We start from the raw sequence: 16,451 nt of genomic DNA on the forward strand, positions 1-16,451 counted from the left end.
ATTTTTTTAACCAATAAAAATCCACCATCGTCTCTTGAAAAAAAAAACGACCTTTAAATAGTCATTAAAACAGTCACGAACACAAAGCAGCTCCAACCAGATGAGCCAATAAAAGTTGTAAAATGTGATCAGTGCCGTCTTAAAAAGTCAAAACCAAACTCTCTCTCTCTCTCTCTCCGTCGGAGAGTCCACATACCTTGCAGAGTTTCTGGTAGCGCGGTGATGAGATGGCCATCCTCTGGAGCCTGTGAAGGAAGACCACCACTTTCTGGAGGGAGGTCCGAACCATGGCCATCATCTTAAGACTGCTACAAGTCTGCAGCAGTCTGTTCTTAGTCCGCATGCTAGCACTGCCCTACCCCGCTCATTATTGTTCTCTCTCTCCCTATCCAGCCGAGCAGACCTCAGCCAAGCTGACGTGATGCATGCGCACACACATACACACAGGGTGACACACACACACACACTTACTCAGCTCAGCATGCCCCCACCGTTCAACACACACACATACATACAGAGAGAGAGAGAGAGAGAGAGAGCACAGCCTCAGCTGGAGTCTCCCTCTGTGTTTAAAAACACAGAGACGGACACTGTTTGACACAAGCTCCCAGCACACACACACACACACACACTCTCACACACACATATGAGGATGATGATGGTGCAAAAGAGCCGGACGAGACAAGGCACTCACTTTCTCCTCCACATTTAACACGCACAGAACCCCGAGAGAAACGCACAAACCAGAGTCAGAGGTGGAGGAAGAGGAGGAGAAAAGGGAGAGGATGGGGCAAAAAAAAATGAAGATGTGGAAAAAAGAGGAAAGTACGAGGGAAGAAAGGAGGAGAGCGAGAGAGAGCGAGAGAGAGAGGAGGGCACGAGTTGCTCAGACGGAGATGCAGATCGTACACGGCTCACTTTTCACTGCCACTGATCCACACCGGAGACAGGAGGAAAAGGAGGGAGAGTGTGAGGTGGAGGAAGAGAGAAAGTGAAGAAAAGACAGTAATCGCACTGGACCACACACAGAGAGAGAGAGAGAGAGAGAGGGAGAGACAGCTCAAGAACAAGAACAGTTTGAGGGAACCAGTGGCCGCGCCGTGAGGTTAGAATAACATCACACAAAAGCAACCAGCCAACGGATGGATGAACGAGAGACAAAGAGGAGGAGAGAGGGAGCAACAGTGAGTGAGTGAGTGAGTGAGAGAGAGCGAGAGAGAGAGCAGATAAATGAGATGCGAACAAACAGCAGGGTCAGTGAGAGGGAGGAGTTATACCAGGCAGCACGGAGAGATGCTGGACGGAGAGTTCCTATTCATTTCAGCAGAACAAACGTCAGCTGTGCATCAGCCGCCTCTGACTTATGGTTTTATATGGGTTTTTTTCCCTTCATAACACAGAGAGCAAAGCATTGTTGGACATTGGAGGCTCAACACCTTTTCCCATACAACAGCAAAAGTGTTGTTAGTTTTTCTCAGAAAAAAAAAAATCAACAAAAACGACAGCTTTTCCAGGTCAAAGTGTAAATATCAGTGTCAGTGTCCCTTTCAATGATGCAACGTCTGTAACTAATGAGAAGCAATTCAATATCAAATATTTACTAGCACGATATTAAACTACCAATGACAAGCTGCATCCAGCCAGGAAGTACTCGTCTGATTTATTAATACTAACGTCACTATCGACATTTTATACTGCGTTTCCGGTGCAACAGAAAGATGTAAGATTTTAATTCCGTATCATCTTTGATTAGACGTTTGTGAGCGTTCGACATTAGAAATTAGGGCACGAGGAAAAAAAAAATGTTGGAGGAAGGTGAGGAAGGAAGGAGGCGGGGAGGAAGAGGAAAGTAGATTAGAGTCAAAGAGCCTTGTTTCAGATTGAAAAATGCTGAATCCCCAACAGAATAAATCCACAGGTACTGTGGAGATGACGACAAGAGAAGAAGAAAAAAAAAACCTGTCTGATAAAAGGAGAGAAAAAGTGTCGGCACACACCGGTGCAGAGATGATCATGAAACAGCTGCTGGGCTCCTGCAGAGACGCTGACCACACAAACTATTCCTGTTCCACGTGACATTTTCTCCTGGACTTTTCATTTAAAGTGCAGGGAAACAAACGTCATCTTTCTACAGGAATGAAAGTGAAAAGGCGTGTATTTGAAGTGAGGATGAAAACGACTCCATATCACACAATCCACGGCACAATATCTCACCATCGGAGCCTCACACAACAGAGAACTGTGACATGGATTCAAGTAATGTCGATAACAGGAGATTCCAAGGCCCAGAAAATGTGTGGAAAAATCACATGAAAGAACCGTTAAAAGGAGATTTCAAGGCCCAGAAAATGTAGAAATGTGTGGAAAAATCACATGAAAGAAAGAAAGTGTTCTACACAATGAGACAATAAGACCACCAGGCTCTGGTACTGTTTGAGCAGCAGTGAAAAGAACTGTTTTTCTCTCAGTATGACCCTGGGTTTAAAAAATGAGCTTCAGTAAACATCTTATTTGTTCCAGGTTCACTGACCCTGGGAGTTTGGGCGCCCTGGGTTAAAAAAATGGACTTCACTAAACATCTTATTTGTTCCAGGTTCACTATCTGATCTACACACACACACACACACACACTGTACACCCACTACAAGACACCACTCCTACAAACGATGTCATGGAAATCGTGTATGATCATCAACTGGTGGCCCACAGGCTGAATCCAGCCCACCAAACCATCCAATCCGGCCCACGACTTCATTCCAAAGTAAACAACAAATAACAATATTAGACGGGAGTGTGATTTCCAGCCAGAAAATTCCCTGTGACCCTGGTGAATATCTTTTTACTCTTCTGTTCAGTAGCGTCAAGCCTGTGGTCGGCGCCTGTGTGCAGCGTGGCAGGAATGAGTAGATTATATAGAACCACATGCCTGAGCTGAGATAAGCAAAATTTAATCCATGAGATTACAGAAGGGCACTTTGTGATATGGTTCCAGAGAGGGAATTTGCTCTCAGTAATATGAGCGTTTTACTGTACTTTACACACACACACACACACACACACAATAATCACTTTAACTGAACCTACTCTTTCTCAGGTCCTGTCAATGATCAGCATCAGCTGAGTCCTGTCAGTCAAACGTTCTTTACCATATGTTTGTTGGAGGACCTACTGTTTGTGGAGGCAAATTGATTTCAATTCCACAGGTTTCTGAACATAGGGTATGTGACCCCTAGCCTAATCACCTTGATACTGCAGGGGAGTCATGAACATTTTAGTCCAGGATGGATTTCACTTGTTTTTAGTTCTCAAACAAACACTAAAAAGCGTTCAAAGAACTCTCTGTGAACCATTCAAGCCGTGGATGTTTCTGGATCGCATTCTATCCAAAGCAAAGCTTAAAAATAAAAGCAGAAAAATGATCAAATTTTTCTGAGAAAAGTTAAAAAAAACTCTTCATAATCCCAGACACAAAACTGAAGCAGTGATTGTCTCCCTTAAATGTTTTCTAAAACTGGAACTTCTGAGAGCTGAAAAAAAAAATTAGTCTGGGATTAAAAGATTACATTTGAGGCAAAAATGATTTACTGAGAAGCTGTGTGTAAATGTGTGTGTAAAGGCCAGTTGAAGGACAAGGAGTTCAACCAAGTGCACACCAGCTTCAGTCCTCTCAGTGAAGGACACGTTAATAAGGGGATGACACTCAGATAATGTCCCAGCACCTGCTCATAAAGTCCCAGTTCCTCTGATCATTAACAGCACCACCTACCTCCAGTTGCCTCTTCAGCTCCTTCCCGTGGGCGGAGTCCTTTGACAGGTCTTCTCTCTGGGACGCATCGGCCAGAACGTTGACCGTCGTCTCCGCCTCCTGGAGCCATTTCAGGAAGGACTCCAGCTCCCTGAGAGACATCTGAAGACCCTTCATTTCATTGTCCAGCTGAGCGTAACGGTCACTCGCCCTGTCAATCAATAATTAATCAAATATGTAAAAACACGCACAGGTCACGACACAATTTATAGACAGAGGTCAGTCAATGCTGCGTTCAAGTACCGACACACAGATAAACAAATAGTAGGAGCAGACAAGGACACACAGGGGTGTGAGTGTGTGTGTGCACCTATTGTTGATGGTATTCCAGGCGGCGTTGTGTTTTTCCGTGACCTCCTTGATTCTCCTGGTGTCATCAGTGGAATATTCCCGCAGCAGATGATTGGACAGCTCATTGAAAGCTGCCACAGCGGCTTGGCCTCGGCCCAGGTCTTGGAGAAATGACTGCAAAGCAATAAATAAATTCAGTGACAAAAGGGTCAAGATGACACTGAATAAGTGAGTGATGAGCTGTGAACGTTCACGTCCCCTCTGGAGGTGAACCCATGACATTGCAGCAGTTGAAGTAATTCTTCCTAGGATCTTTCCTCCATTATAATTTCCTTTTGAGATGTATGGTGTTCATGACATTTCTTTAAACTTTACAAAAATATCTTTAAGATTTGCTAAAAGACTAAACAACAAACAGATATTCCTGTTTTCAACAAAAAAAAAAATGAACAAACAGATACTCCTGTTTTCAAACAAAAACATTTCTAATCATATAGATACTTATTCAGGTACACAACTCCAGCTTTAAGTTGAGGAATGGCTGATGCTGCATTAGGTTGAACTAAGTTGCCCTCTAGTGTTACGTTTCAGTAATGCCTCACCCGTGAGCTATATTTTTATTATCAGAGTCATCCTCTTAAATTAAAATGATGGAAGAGATGGGCAAAGGAAGATTATTAAGCTTCAAAATGATACTGCTGAGAGTTGGTTTATTTATTTCTACCTTTTAAAGACTTTATGGGTGCATTAAAAAACCCAGGAGTTCATAAAGAGTAAAGTTTGGTCTTTTTTTCTCTCCCAATCAAAAAAGGGAGAGGATTTCTTTTAGGCAGTTACTTTTTTTTTTAAATGTTAAGGAAAGAGAGTCACAGTAAACAAAACCATAAAATGGAATTAACTAATTTGGGAGGGTTCATCTTTTTTTTTTCACATTTATTTTAGGCTAATCACATCCATCTCCCTGCTGTTATTTGTCTTCAAATACCGGGGAAAAAAAGCTCTGCTAATATTTAGGGAGGTTGATTAATCACGAATAATCGTGATTAATCACTTGACAGCCTTTTCCCTGACCTTGTTATCAGTGAGCTGTTTGGTCAGAGGATCTCTGTTCTGCTGCAGCAGGTTGTGAAAGCGTCCGTCGTTGTGACCAATGAGAGCAGTCACTTCCTTCCTCTTCTCCTCCCATTGGTTACTGTGGACGACCATGTGGTCCAGCTGATGGAGCCGTGCCTCCACACCGTGCTGGGTGTTGTCCCATTGGCTCCGCACCTTCTCCACTGTGTAAACAAACACGGTGTATCACAGTTAAAGGAGTGTAGAAGAGTCAAAGTCAAAGTTCTAGAAAAATTATTTATAAATATAAGCTTTTTCTTTACATTCAGTCCATTAGTATAAACACTTCTTTATTTTTATTTTATTTATTTAGACAACAATTTAAGGGCAATAAAACATCAGATAATTCCTAGTTTTATAGAACCCCCAACCTCAGATTTTTTAAACCACATTTAGACAACAATTTAAGGGCAATAAAAACTCAAACGCAAAAACACTGTAAATAAAACAAGCCTCATTACTGTGGTCTGTGTATGTGTGTGTGCGTACATACATTTTTCAGTAATGGATGTGCGAACGTCCAGATTAGAAGTCTTATTTTTGATGTTCTGCGCCAGCGTAAAAATGTCCTCCAGCTGAGGGTGGCGCTGTTCCAAGTCACTCTTTGTCACCTACCAACAAAGAGAAAACACATTGAACAACATGTCTGACACACTTCAGTCACATCAGCCACCGAGGCCTGTTCTTCTCCGCCCACCTGCAGACGCCCCATGGTGGTCCTGATCTCCTCGACATCCCCCACGGTGACGATATTAGACTTGAGCATCTGTGTGATGAGAAGGAGCCAGTTGGCCAGCTCTGTTGCTGTTTCATTGAGATCAGTGGGAGCCACAGAGTCTGGTGAGTGTGGAGTCTGGTGGTGTGGGTCCTCACTGACCAGACTGGCCATCTGTACGGCCGACGGTACTGCAGACACTGAAGTCAAGTCAAGTAGACGACGGGAAAAACAAGGAAACTCTTTTAGACAAGGATTTAAAAAATGTTGCCAACTGTGACTAATAAAACCAGCTGGTCTTTGCATTTTTCTATGTTTGATGTTCGACTCAGACATCAAACTTCTCTCTTCTTCACATATTTCAGCATCTTTACCAAGTTGCTGGTGCTGGACCAGATGTTCCCGTTGGGTCCACGGAGAGATTTGTGCCTGAAGCGTTTCCCTCATTTGACCATCAAGAGCTTTCCAGTCGGCTGCCAACTGTTCTACTTTAGTCTGTAAACATACAACAGCATGCAGATCAATAATCAATGATTTTGGAAAAATATTTAGTAAAATGCAAAGGTTCAACGTCTACCTTTTCTTGTGGCAACAGCTGGTGTCGTCTCTGCAGCTCGATGGAATGGGCCAACAGTTCCTCCAGGTCCTTCTTCCTGTCCTTCATGGAGACCTCCAGAGCCTGGGACAGGCAGACGGCCATTTTAATTTGCATCACAGTGAAGTGACCTGCAGGTTAAGAGAGTTTGTTCTTTGGTTGTTTTTGGAGATCACGGTCAGTCTACCTGTGCTTGTCCTGGATTGAGGCCTCTGGTTATGATGGTCTGGTGTGTGATGACGACCCAGTCGGAGAGTCGCTCCATCCTGTCCTGGAACTGTGCGTGACCCTGGAGGTTGGCCTCGACCTCTCCGACCTTATCCAGCAGCTCGTTGGTCACCTGGAGGATAAGAGACCAGATGTAAACACCAGGACGAGGTGTTAAATCCAGACATAAACATGGAGTCAGTGCTGATTCCACTCACTTTGCTCCAGCTCATGTTGATGGCTCTCAGTTTGCCAACATGTTGCTCTCTGCTCTGAGGACTCACAACGGGGCTGGACAGGATCTGTGGCGCGTGCTTGTTCAACCAACCGAGACGACCGTTCTGTGCATCCATCTCCTCAGCCAGTGCCTGCAAAGAAGAAAGCGCTGACCCTTGATTTCACAGTCACTGCTTTGGTGAAAGACAGCTTTAAGAACCAGAGGCTGAAACAGCTGCTGCTCCACGTTGTCATCGTTCTGTCATTCCATGTTTGTTGCTGTGGGCGTTTTACCTAAGACTGTCAACCTAAATCAAATTAATGAATTAATAATGATACTGATTAACAGTGATTAATTATGACTAATTCTGATTAATCAACATAAACAAACGTGATAAAAAAGTAATTTTCTTTTATTGACTAATCCAAAGTTTTTGTGTTTAAATATTGATAATCTAATTGATTGTGTATTAGAGCAACAATAAGTGGATGGTTGATGAAATATTTGAATAGACAGTTTTCATCCTTCTGCCCATGGGATAAAATGTAGTAAAATTTGCATCTAGTTATTTTCATAAATAAACTTGATCATTTCCATAGCCCTGGTCTTAACAGCAGTAAAGAAAGGCTAATGCTATGTTTAGTGGCTATGAAGGAGTGGATTTATTTCTGTTAACTTATTACTAAGTCGTGTTTTTGTGTTGCTCTTGTCAGGATTTACATATGTACTCCTCCTCCTCCTCCTCCTCTTCCTCCTGAACAGTACAGTGACTAAGGCTCGGCCGTACCTTCAGCTCTTTGAGGTTGTGGTCGGTGGCTGTGACAGGTAGAGACCTGACAGCATTTTCCGCCTGTTCCAGCCACCCAGCCCGCTCGGCGCGTCACCAGGTCTGTCAGGGCCGGGTCGTCACCAGCGAGGCTGCACACACACACACACAAACACGCATGCATACTACGTCATGCACTCGGATAAAGATCTCCACCGCCTGCAGGTTGTACATCTAATGCATAAATTTACATCTCAATAACTGTTGGAGATGCACTGACTGCAGACGGAATGATAACCTGCCAAATTATACATAAAGAAAACACATTAGGACGGAGATGGAAAAGAAAAGCACTGTCCACTGTGGGGAATTGCACAATAAAATGAATCTGATATGAAACCACGTCACAGCAAATGGTCCTTATGTGTCTAAAAAAAGGGCAAATGAAAGATTATTTTTCTATAATTTGTTAATTAGCAGGTTAGCAAGGAACCAGTTTTCACATCATTGGGTAAAAAAAGGGAATCAATTGTCTAATTATTTTAAAAGTCCCAAATTGCCCAAATTCTAATTTCTGGCCGAATGACAAAGCCGTGCATTTTGTGTTTATCCATTAATTCACTACCGGCGCTGTCTGTCCAGAACTTGACGGCTGACAGCTCTCCAACGCTGACTAAGGTTGTTTAGCTTCTCCTCCAGCAGTGGTCCATCAAGAGATGACAGCTGCCCTATTATCTGCTCCCCAGTGTGGGTTAACACAGCCAGGTCAGGTTGGTGACTGGCCAGACCTTCCTCCAGCTCCTGCACACAAACACAAAGTAAAGAAACTGAGTGACAGACAGAGGAGGAGGGAAAAAAAATAGAATTTGGGATAAGTCCAACACTATAAGCCCATTGACTTTGAGCCAAATCCCCTGCCAGAGTCGGTCTCCTCGGGGAAATCTGTGATCGACACACAGGTTTGATTTGTGGGAGTAAACACAGGAGATGCTGAGCTTCAAGCAGGAATCAAAATTTAAGCCGCGAGAAGTCACAGCATCCACAGAAGGAGACTTAAAGTGTCGAGGCTCACACCCGTAAAGCAGAGTGAATAATTGTAACGACCGCCTCGGAGTGAGTCAGCTAATTGATCTCTCAATTCCAGTTCGTTTGATTCTGTAGACACTGCAAAAACCTGTAAGAGCCAAGCAGAGGAAGGAGGCGACGGAGCCGTGTAAATCACCCCGAGCGGAGGTGTTAATGACGGAGGTTGTGTCATTGACGCAGAGGCAGACGGAAGCTACGGGGATTCTAATTGTCTTTGGAGATGAAAGTTGCCTTTTTAATAATCAAACAAATCAAAAAATTATTTCCGAGCTCAGCTCATTCTTCCCTTCTTCACTTCCTCCGATTTTTCATTCAGCATGATGAATGGCTACACACACAGTGTGTTCATTAGACACAGTAAAACACACATTATTTTCTCGGGAGAACAGAATTTCATTATCTCCTGTCCAACATTTGCAAAGATCCAGTTTCTAATAACTCATCCATTTTAATGTGGCATTCTGGGAGAGTAATAATCTTGCAACAAAGTTATCAGCAAATACTGTGTGATGAAGATTTAATGCTGTACTATTACTGTACTGTACTTTTAATACTTAAACTGTGGAGCTGGGCGGAAATTAACTATAGAGTTGAAAGTCACTGGTTTGTCCAAGGTAACTTTGAGCTGTTTATCTTCGAGACTTTTGGCCACCTTCTAGCAAACTTTAAATTGTAAACTAAAGTGTGAGTAATTTGTGATCAGTCCTGAGTAAACTATAGACAATCTTGCGACTAATCATGATTAAATATTTCAGTTGATGGTGGCCCTAATGGGAACTCATTCAACAACCACCTTTGAATTTACCCCCCCGTCACCTCTTCACCCACCTGCTGGTGTTGTCGGGCAGACTCCAGGTTCAGCTGCCCATCAGGGCCCACACTGTCAGACAGCAGCGTCTCAGTGTCACTCAGCCACTGACTCAAGTCGTTCATCTCACAGTGGAACTGCCCCCACTCCTCGATGGCACGGTCGAAAGCCCTGCAGCAGAGAATGTAATAAAAAGGTTACGTAACAAGAAATGATGTCTGTGAAATGATTTAGGTTCATTTTTATTATGTTTAGTTAAGTAGAAAAAAACTGAATATTGTGGTGCGGAGATAAAATCATGTTCACGCACTGGAAATCTTTTCAGATGGTGATAAGGAGAAATTGGAAAAGCTGACCTCCATTAAACAGTGGAAAGAGACATAACGTCAAGAAACTCCGAATACATCAGTGGACGATTATTTAAAACGATTTGAATGAAAATTTGATTTTTATCAAGTTTGAAGCTTTTTCCTTTGACAGAAAAAGAAGAGTGGACAAAAGTGGTGAGGAAATGAGTTTGGGTGAGCAATTTCACAAAACATGCTTCTTTGTCTGGTTTTAATCATGCCTTCAGGTTAGTGCACAAATACAGACGGAGCGCTGCAGCGTTTATGTGCCATCTACTAAATTAGCTCCACTGTTTATTTCAGCCTGGCACATACTGTACTCAGCAAAATGTTGATGCCCCTGAAGGGGGGTTGATGGGAGTCAAGGTCACACGGCGATAGTGTGTGTCTGTCTCCATATGAGTGAGTGAGTGATGGCAACCATGGTCATTGTGTGTTTTTTTTCTATGTCCTTATTTTTCTCTCTTTATCCGGATTTTTTTTTTAATATATATATATATATATATATACATATATATATATACATATATACATCTAGACACAGACATTTTTTAAAGATTTTTTTCAATTTGAATCCTCCATGTTGTGATCAATAGTTCATTTTGAGAGCGTACCCTTTGCGGTGGTTGTACATGCGGTTGAGTCTGTCCCACTCGGCGTTAAGCTGCGTCATGGCGTCTTCAATCTGAGGCACCTCAGCCGGCGAAGCATCACAGACGGCGTGTGGTTGACGCTCGTGGATGACGGTGACCTTGTCGCCGAGCTGGTCCAGGTTTGACTTGATATTCTGTAAAAAAAAAAAAAAAATTAAAAGAGTAGTCTAAGAACTGGACACGGAAAAGTGTCAAAAACAATATGCAATATGTCAAATGTGTCAAAAATGTGTTAAAATTTCTAATCTGATCAATTACTTCAAAAAGTGTATAATGTGTATGTGTAACAGACTAGAAACAAACTAACTTATGTTTTAACAATAATCTTGTAAATTTAATTGGATTTCCCTTAAAAATCACCTAGTGGTCAGAGAAGAATATTACACTACATCCCAGCTTTGACCTTTACAGTTTCCAAAACGAACCCCCCTGACTAAAAATCAGATCAACACCAACCTTCAGCATGTCCTCCTGGCTGGAGAAGTCTTCATAGAGACCCCCGCTGAGCTCAGGGGAGTTCAGCAGCAGCTCACTGTCGGCCATGGCGAGGAGTAACTTGTTGATGTCTAAAAGGAAATCTGAGGGACTCACTGAGGGGACGGTGCTGCGGTCAGCTGCCGACATCTCCTAAGACGCAGGGACAGTTGACGTGTCACAGCAGAGTAAACAACCAACAACACACAGTAACAACATCTGTCTGACATTCCTGGGTGTTTTCTTTCTTCTTCTTGGGTTGGGCCGTTGAATAAAACAGTAACAACAACGACAGTGTTATGGTTCAAACTGTTGTTTTATGACCTGCTCTTTCAAACTTAACTTTTTGGAGCTTTTGAAACACTGCAGATGTTGTTGACAAAGTGTTGTAAACATGCGTGTGCGTCACAAAAACACTACAGAGTGTTGTAAACATGCGTGTGCGTCACACACCTGCTCTGAAAGCTCTCGTGTTTGGTCCGTAACAGGTTGAGAAGAACTGGACTCCACAGAGACCTGCACAGTCCTGGATCGTAACACCCTCAACTCCTGAATGAGCCACATATCATTTAACAGGTTAAAGATACATTGGGACGTGACTGAAAGTTTTGTTTGGAGAGAGCAATAAAAGCAAAATCGGATAATTTAAGGACACCCACCCTGTGAGAAGAATACTGGCTCTGCAGCCGCAGCAGCATGAGTCTTAGCTCCTCCCTCTGAGCCTCGTCTGAGGTCTGCTGCAGCAGCTCTTCACCTCTTCTCAGCAGCTCTTCCACACCGGCTTTCTCTTCATCCATCTGTCACACAGGGACAAAGGTTACATGCAGAAATTCAGGATATTTGTGTACATTTATTTCATGTAAATACACACCAGAAACTGACACTCCTGAGCCTGAGCTGCACTTTTTCCAAACAAGCAACAAGTTGGACACACTGAAGACACTGTAATAAACACTGGTACAATAACAGCTTCCACACTCGGGCACTGACCTTGCTCTGGATTGGTCAGATGTGTTCAGCTGGTGTCTTTAACGTCATAAACCTTGATAACGTCGACTAAATTCCAGAGCTCCGAGGCCTTGGTTTGCCCACTCAACACTCGTCTTATCAAGTGGTGGTTTATTTTATTGCACCTTAAAAACTGCCATATATTTTTATACAATATTTAATGGAATGTACAAATTTGTTGTTTGGGTTCAAATTCCCACCTAAAACAGTAATGGATGTTAAACCTGAATGGAGATTTTCAACTATAAAACTGACTAAATATTCATCACAGTATTTGGAGTTTTTATGGCACAAGACGACATAAAAATGAAATCATAAAGGACATCGTCTCCTACCTTATCGTCATCCAGGATGTTTACTGGCTCCTGTTGCTGCTGCAGAGATTTGAGGGTGTCCTGAACCTCCGTCTTCAGGTCCTTCACCTCGGAGGAGACAACCGTCTCAGCAGGTGGAGCCTGACTCTGAGTCTCGACTCTAATGTCAGGGCCCTGGATGAGCTGCTGAGAGAGAGGTGAAGAAACAAACCTTAGGAAAATGCCTGAGACCCAGTCAGATAAATGTCATGACCTGACTCTCTGCTCTGAGAAAACAACCACCTCAGTATAATTTATTATTCTACTGTGACTGAGAGCAGAGCATTACACATTAAGAACCCAAGGGCAACACATCGTAGCCACTTTTCCACTGGGAAAAACAACAGCAGGGGTTAGACCGAATGAATGATGTTGCCTCTGCTGTTGTGAAAGTATTTTGTGGTAAAGTTCAAAGATATGATTTGGATGATGATGAAACTGAGCACAAAGGAGAGGTTCTCATACCCTCTGAGGTGTCACCTGCTTCATCTCCGCAGCATTGGACTCCAGGCTGGTCATCATCTGAAAGACCAGTGGCAGTTTCACAGATTCAACAGAATGATTTGATAGAAATCACAGTGAAAGTGAGAGCAAATATTCTGCTCTGCTCTGTAAGTAACACATTTTGGTCAAAAATAAAATTGAGCACAGCTGGGAACACACACATTTTCTATTTTGACAGATAAAATTGTTTTGGTCAAAAATAAAATGGGAACACGCACATTTTCTATTTTGACAGATAAAATTGTCGTCTTAGTTGTCACAACTGTGGCCCTGAACAAAAACGGTCAATTTTAAAATTTTACATTTCCTCTATCAAGTAACAAGAGTTTAGACTTTTGTACCTTTGCGGTTCTAATGTGCTGGGAAACTTTTTCAAAGTTGCAGTTGAGCTCGGCCAGTTTGGGCTCCACCACCTCTCTGCAGGCGGGCCCCCTGCTGGTCATTAGGATGATAGCCTGGTCCCTCACATTGTCCACACGCAGAGTGATGTCCTCCAGCTCCTCCAGCATGCTCTGAGGACACACCACAGGGTAGCACAGGGTCATCTTTCTCCATCGGTCTGTGCCATTACTCACTCTTAAACCAGGATGACGGCGCGGCCGTGAGTCGGCGCTCCGTCTCAGCGTGGACTGAATGAGTGTTATCAGGCCCAGAGAACATCTGAGAGACAAGTCCTCGGATGTTGTGATGAGAAAGGGAGAAGGCTTACAAACTTCTTATTACCCTCCAATTTGCTCCTCCTGGGGTAACTCCACTATATTGACACTGAGAATTTAGTCAGTATTGTCCTGATGTGTGTACAAACACATAAAATCCTCATTCTGAATGAGCACAAGTTATTCCTCGGCACAAAGGATAAAAACCAGAATGGAACATTTATAAATGACTGATCGTTCATCACTAATCCTCTGGTGTGAAAACACATTAAGTCATTCTGTCCCAGAAGACACCAGGAGGATGTTCCTTAATGGATTGTGGCAGAAGTGCATCTCCCTCCCAGAGGCACTGATTTCCATAAAACAATTCCGTCTCAGTTTGTGACTGTATTAAAACCAGTCGATTCATACAGTTCAGTTAGTACGCCTGAGACCCTGACGTCAGTGGTAAATTGAATTTATTCAATTAAATGATGGATGTAAAAGAACAGTCCTCTTTCATATTAATGCACCGTTTCCCCCCCAAATTACCTGAATCAGATTTTCCCTCTCAGTCAGGGAGAGTCGCTCGGCCTCATCCAGGTGGATCTGGGTCTGGTAGAGCCACGTGCTGATGTGGGCCACGTTCTCGTCAAAGATTTCCACCTCGTTCTGGTGACTCTGTTTTTTTAGAAGGAGAAAATGAAGGAAATAAAAAGTTCAGTTTGTTTCAGATTCGATCAAAACATAGTTTTAATAACGTGAGTTTTCAACAACCTCAAGAGGAGATTTCTGAGGACATGTAAACACACGTTACTTCAAGGGTTGATTTGCAATTTTCATATTTGTCTTCACTATTTGATTTGGCCTTCAGGGAAATAAGTGCATTCATTTGACTTACAAAACAGAGGAGGGTATTTTTGTGTAAATATTATAAATAGAAAAGCCTATAGAAGTATTTTCTTTTCTTTTACAGTACCAAAATATTTTTTAAATGAATATCTGCAATTGTAATTTATTATGAAACGAGTAATAACTTCATTTTCAACTTTATTTTCTAAAGTTATTTTATGTATTTATTTTTATATGAATAAAAGAGATGAGTACAGATAAATATTTTTACATTACACTCCTGTCTCTTGTGTCATGTATACAATAAATAAACCATACATTACATCTAAAGATGACCAAAGCCATATAACAAATTGTAGAACTTTTTTTACTTTCCAAAAGAACAATTGATCAAAGCCAAAAGCCTTTTTTTTTACCTTACATTACATCTAAAGATGACCAAAGCCAAAGCATATATTATTATTATTAATAAATATAACAAATTGTGGAACTTTTTTTACTTTCCAAAAGAACAATGGATCAAAGCTTTTACCTTACATTACATCTAAAGATGACCAAAGCCAACGCATAAATTGTTTTTTTTTCTAAGAAACCTGAATTTTATCACAGCAGCTCTGTGTTTTCTGACTGGATAAAACTCTTGGACTCACCAGCACGGCGCTGAGCCAGTCCTCAGTCCAGGTGCGCACACGGCCCCAGGATTCGTTGAGAGCAAAGAGTTTGTCCTCCAGCTGGGTCTCACTGCCCTCCACCAGGGTCTCCAGTCCAGCACTGGTCTCCATCAGACTGGACAACTCTGCCTTACGACGCTCCGACTCCTTCAGCAAACCCTGGTGCAGCAGCAGACGTTTATGGATCAGGTGAAACGTACACATTTTCACATTTAGGGAATTTGTTTTCAAACATTTTTACATTTTATATACATTTAAAAACTTAAGGAGGATGTGCTCGTCACCACAGTGTGAAGCTGTGACTTTTTAAAAAAATATTAATGCAGTTTCTGTCTCAGGATTCTCCCAGTGAAGAGGTCAAGAGGGCGCAGTTGTTAGGGATCGTACAGAGTTTTCAGTGCTTTTTTAAACAAGTAGGGTCAGAGAAGAAGGCAGAACAGTGAGACCGGCTCCTGGGGAAGAACCCATATCGTTCTGTGTATTTAGTAGAATAAATAAATAAAGATGATTTAATGCATAATCTGGTCATAACACAATTAGTGACTACTTAACTAGAGTAATAGTGCAGCTTTATATAGATTTATATGGAGTAATTAGGAAAATGATGCAGTAATTATTTTTTGTTTGAACCGCAGTTTTTTTAAAAAATACTTCCATTCTCTATATTATTTTGTTTTTCACAGAACTGTATCTCTGTCTGATCTGTTGTTCTGACCCAGAAACTTTCCTGAGGAGTAACAGGATAATGAAAAGTTCTGGGATAACTGCTCACATTGGCCCAGGCGATCTCGGCATCAATGTCAGCTGGCATGTCTCCAGAGCCGTTCTTCTGCTGGAGCTGGGTCTCATTTTTGCTCAGCCACTCCTGCAGGGCGCCGCTCTCCTTCTGGAACTTCTGAGACAGAGACAGAGCTTTTTCCAAGTCCTGTTTCCCCTCCGTAACCTGAGGAGAGAGCGAACGAAAACAAAGTAGTTCTCTTTCTGTTCTGTAATAAAATAATGAGCATCTATCTCGTACCCATCCCACACGAGCTGCTTTTTTCATACAATAAATATGGCAAGATACAATTACCTGAGCCCCCAGGTCGTTGTAGAGAAGTTTGAGAGCAGTCAGCTGTTCGTCCATGGCCTTGGGGTTTTCTGTCTGCTGTTTCTGCACAATCTGTCGACCTGTTTTTATCACTGTCTCCACTTCAAGTTTGACTTCGCTCAGCAATTTGTATAATTTCTAAAGAATAAAAAAAAGGGAAACATAAGGCTAAGTCAGATGATCTCTGTTTTCGTACCTGGACTTGAAGACATCACCAATGACTAAATATGTGAACCTACAGTAGCTGCAACACCAATGCAT

At 42.3% G+C, this 16,451-nt stretch overlaps 1 protein-coding gene across 1 annotated transcript in view; it reads right to left on the minus strand.

Moving 5' to 3' along the window:
* The window catches only part of utrn (utrophin), a 118,668-nt gene that overhangs the window by 73,879 nt on the left and 28,338 nt on the right, over positions 1 to 16,451 (minus strand). The window contains 24 exon segments of the mRNA XM_025056654.1: positions 3,767 to 3,956; positions 4,116 to 4,270; positions 5,168 to 5,373; positions 5,703 to 5,820; positions 5,907 to 6,124; positions 6,299 to 6,419; positions 6,502 to 6,603; positions 6,707 to 6,859; positions 6,945 to 7,094; positions 7,731 to 7,812; positions 7,814 to 7,861; positions 8,335 to 8,510; positions 9,624 to 9,774; positions 10,565 to 10,737; positions 11,060 to 11,230; positions 11,531 to 11,626; positions 11,737 to 11,874; positions 12,421 to 12,585; positions 12,904 to 12,960; positions 13,284 to 13,454; positions 14,130 to 14,258; positions 15,080 to 15,259; positions 15,873 to 16,043; positions 16,173 to 16,328. Of these exon segments, the coding sequence (XP_024912422.1) occupies positions 3,767 to 3,956; positions 4,116 to 4,270; positions 5,168 to 5,373; positions 5,703 to 5,820; positions 5,907 to 6,124; positions 6,299 to 6,419; positions 6,502 to 6,603; positions 6,707 to 6,859; positions 6,945 to 7,094; positions 7,731 to 7,812; positions 7,814 to 7,861; positions 8,335 to 8,510; positions 9,624 to 9,774; positions 10,565 to 10,737; positions 11,060 to 11,230; positions 11,531 to 11,626; positions 11,737 to 11,874; positions 12,421 to 12,585; positions 12,904 to 12,960; positions 13,284 to 13,454; positions 14,130 to 14,258; positions 15,080 to 15,259; positions 15,873 to 16,043; positions 16,173 to 16,328 (3,477 nt within the window).

The sequence above is a fragment of the Cynoglossus semilaevis genome, chromosome 7 (genome assembly GCF_000523025.1).
Source record: "Cynoglossus semilaevis isolate Cse_v1.0 chromosome 7, Cse_v1.0, whole genome shotgun sequence".
Lineage (NCBI taxonomy): Eukaryota > Metazoa > Chordata > Actinopteri > Pleuronectiformes > Cynoglossidae > Cynoglossus > Cynoglossus semilaevis.